This window comes from Epinephelus moara, chromosome 11, assembly GCF_006386435.1.
Source record: "Epinephelus moara isolate mb chromosome 11, YSFRI_EMoa_1.0, whole genome shotgun sequence".
In the NCBI taxonomy this organism is placed as follows: Eukaryota; Metazoa; Chordata; class Actinopteri; order Perciformes; family Serranidae; genus Epinephelus; species Epinephelus moara.
The window spans coordinates 2,129,638-2,133,133 of record NC_065516.1 but is presented as its reverse complement, the minus strand read 5'-3'; the positions used below and the strand labels follow the sequence as shown (position 1 = coordinate 2,133,133).

General features: G+C 38.4%; 1 protein-coding gene across 1 annotated transcript in view; it reads right to left on the bottom strand.

Annotated features, from left to right (window-relative positions):
• LOC126398138 (uncharacterized) overlaps window positions 1-3,274 on the bottom strand; it is a 7,705-nt gene extending 4,431 nt beyond the window's left edge. Inside the window, exons 1-2 of the mRNA XM_050057361.1 lie at window positions 2,815-3,274; window positions 10-1,138 (exon numbers count right to left, since the gene is read on the bottom strand). Coding sequence (XP_049913318.1) covers window positions 10-1,069 — 1,060 coding nt within the window. The 5' untranslated portion in view covers window positions 1,070-1,138; window positions 2,815-3,274. The remainder of the gene's footprint in view (window positions 1-9; window positions 1,139-2,814) is intronic.
• Between the last annotated feature and the right edge of the window lie 222 nt (window positions 3,275-3,496).

Below are 3,496 nucleotides of genomic sequence, written 5' to 3'. Positions count from 1 at the left end.
TGACGTTACCGAAAGCAGAAAACCCTGTGATGTTTATGATAACATGAGTTTCTGTTACCTTGTGAGGGCTGATAAACTCAATGCCCTCATCGTTCACATGAGCAACTGACAAGAAATCACATCCACCTGTGGAGCGGATCTCACAGTGTGGGAGATGAAGCTGACACACAGACTGCTGCAGACAGTTGATGTCAAACAGGGGTCCTGCAGGCTTCTTGTGATGCTGGGCCAGTAGCCTCCTGTTCCAAGGGACAATCCTGTAAACCACGTCCCCTTCTCCCTCCATGTGAAACACCAGGCCTGTCACACTGCACTGGTACAGGCCTGGGCAGGAGCACTGGAACCTGTAGGTTTCATCGTTTTCATCAGCAGTCATTTCAGGTGTAAACTCCTCAAAGCTGTTTGTTAGCAGCATGTCAGGTAAGCTTTCAGCTCGTGTTAAGCTCTTGTTCTTTGCAGACGTTATCTGACTCAGTGAAGGCAGGCTGTGAGAGCGAGGCAGGCAGCTAGAGTCTCTCCTGCTCCTAAAGCATTCTGGGGATTGTAGGAGGTGAGAATGGGCTGGCAGGGTGTTTGTGACTGAGCTTTGCTCAGACCTAACAAGAAGCCTAAAGTTTTTTTTGTCCAGGGCATAAAAGTAAATCCAACCATTTGTACAAAAGGTATTGAGTAAAAAGCCAGCAGCAGAAGGAATGATGGCCTTAAAGTGCATGACCAAGTTTGAAGTGTAAGATGGCTGGCGAACATACTTTATCTTTCCATGCCATAATTTATCACCTGCCAATCGTAAATGACGACCAAACGCCTGGGAGGCCTCTAACGGAAACCCGTCTGTGACAGACTCATCTTTACAATATTCGATTGTCTCTTCATTATATCTTCTGGTGGCAGCATTGAAAAAGACGGGAAATAAAGGATATCTGTACACAGAAGGCCAGACGGATACACATAGGTAGTGAAAAGTGTCTTCTATGCTTCCTCCTTTTGTGAATAGCAGCTTTCTTAGTGTAGAAGTTGTAAATTCGTTGGTGCCAAGGTGCCACATTGATTTTGAATTGATTTTTATCATGCTGTTAAAAAGATTTTTTTCTAATCCTCTCTTGTTGTTGGCTTCAGTTTTTTCACCTCTTTCTTAGCCCTGGAAAAACAAGCAGACAAAAGAGTAATAGAGTTTTACAGTCCTTTAAGAGAGTTCAGTATCAAACAGGAAAAACTAATGCAGCATGCAATTCACAATGCATTATTTTATAAAGATAATTGGATAAAGGTTCTCTCAAGCTTTTGAAGTTACCCACACACCGTTCCTCAGTCAACAGGTTCTTCAGTTCAGGAAACTATTGTTCATAGAAACATAATTTTTCTCCTCAAAGTGTACCCATTTACTTCACATATGTAATCAAAGTAAAACATGAAGGACGGAAATTTCCAGTACTATTTATTCCTGCATTATCTTTACAAGGTGAATTTCCCTTAGGGATTAATGAAGTTCTTTCTATTCTATTCTATTCTATTCAAAGACTTAAAAAACAAATTGCTTGTATATATACTACTATCAGAAATAGATGATTGAAAATATGTTGTCCAAATTCTTTCTTGTTTCTTTGGTGGTTTTGTTACTTTTAAAATCAAGAAGAAAAAAAATCATACCCTGTCCTTCACAAACGTCCTAACAAGTTGAACTGTAAAACAATGTCAAGACTTAAAGTTAATATACACTTTTAATGAAATACTTGTTCAGTCTTTCTAGAGACTTGTTTGTTCTAAGTATTACAAAGCTGTGGTGTCTTTGAGGTAAAATTGACATTAGACCACTCTTATATTGGAAAATGTCTATTAGGAAGAATAATGAGTGATGTGAAATTCCTCATTAAAAGTGTTTTGGTTTTTTTTGGTCAAGTTCTTCATTCACAGATGCAAACAGTGTACACGTACAACCTTTCATCTTGTTTTCAGGTTTATTTTGTTACTTATTGGCAGTGGTGGAATATTCAGGATATATATTAAAGAAGTATTCAGATCCTTTACCTAAATAAAAGTACTAATACCACACAGTAAAAATACTATGTCACAAGTAAAAGTCCTGCATTTTGAAAATGTTCTTTCAGTAAAAGTCTGTAAGTACAATAAGTAACATATACAATAATATCTGATCTCATTAGATGATTCTGATTCACGCATTATTGTAATAGCAGGATTTTACTGTTGTAGTATGTTGGGGTGGAGCTCAGTTTGAACTATTAACTAATGATAACTAATGAACTAATGATGGATTCATCTGCTGATTATTTTCTCCATTAATCGATTGATTGGTTTGTAAAAACAGTGAAAATAGTGAGAAATGTTCATCACAATGGCACAGAGCGCAACGTCACAACATTTAATTAAAGTGTTTTTTTTTTTATCTAAACCTCAGAATAATTACTAATACAGTTATTAAAATTATTCAAAGGAAAAGCTGCAAATCTAACTGTAGAGCTGAAACCATGAAACATTTGGGAATTTTTTTGCATGAAAATTACATTTTCTGTTAATCCATGAATTGACTAATCGTTTCAGCTGTACTCGTACACTTTCGTGTTTTGTGTACAAACATTAAATTTGTAAAGTATTAGTAAGTGAAAATGTCTGATTGGTGTCGTGAAATAAAGAGTACAGTATTTTCTTCCGAAATGTAGAATTTGGCATGAGTGTGCCTACATTACTTGAGTAGATGTAATTATTTTAATTTGTTACAGTCCACCACCGCTTATTGTTGACTTATATTACATTGTGCTATGTACTATCTTAAGGCTTTTTGCTGTTGAGGCGACTTACCGTGATTGTGTTTACAGTGGTGTTAAGTAGAAACCGGCGTAAGGCGTCTCCATGTTTAATAAACTTTAAAGCGGGACTTCCTTGTTCCTGTAAGTTTGTTTCTCTCCGTCAGCCTGCCGCCGACACAGCCCCACCACTACACAGCTGTTTGGTAGTGGTGGCAAAGATAAGGCCACACTGCATTTTGTATACACATACAAATATCCACTCAGTCTCCCATTCACTTCTATAAAAGTCCAAAGAAGAACCTGTCCTGCGCGTGATCTCCAGTCAGCCCTGGTGGATTCACGACAGAGTTCACCTCCGCTCAGCTTGATGCAGGGTCTCATTACTTTCTGTTCAATTACATTTTTACCTGAACCTGGTCCCAGTACGTGTTAATCCATCATATCCTCAACTGTGGGTACATTATATCATGCTTACTGGTCTCCCCCATGGTCTCCCCTCACTTGCTTCCTATCTTTACGTCAGAGTGGATTTAGTCCCTCCCACAAGGGATGGCAGCAGAAGAGGAGCGTGACCTGTCATCCTGCCGCGACCATCTCCTTCACCGGCTTTAATCTCTCAAGACAGATTCTGCAATTTACTTAAACGAAGAAAAAAAAAAAAGTTTTTTTTTTTTTTTTTTTTTTTATTACCCATGGATTTCCAGATTGCACCGGCTTCAACTCCGGCTCCACAC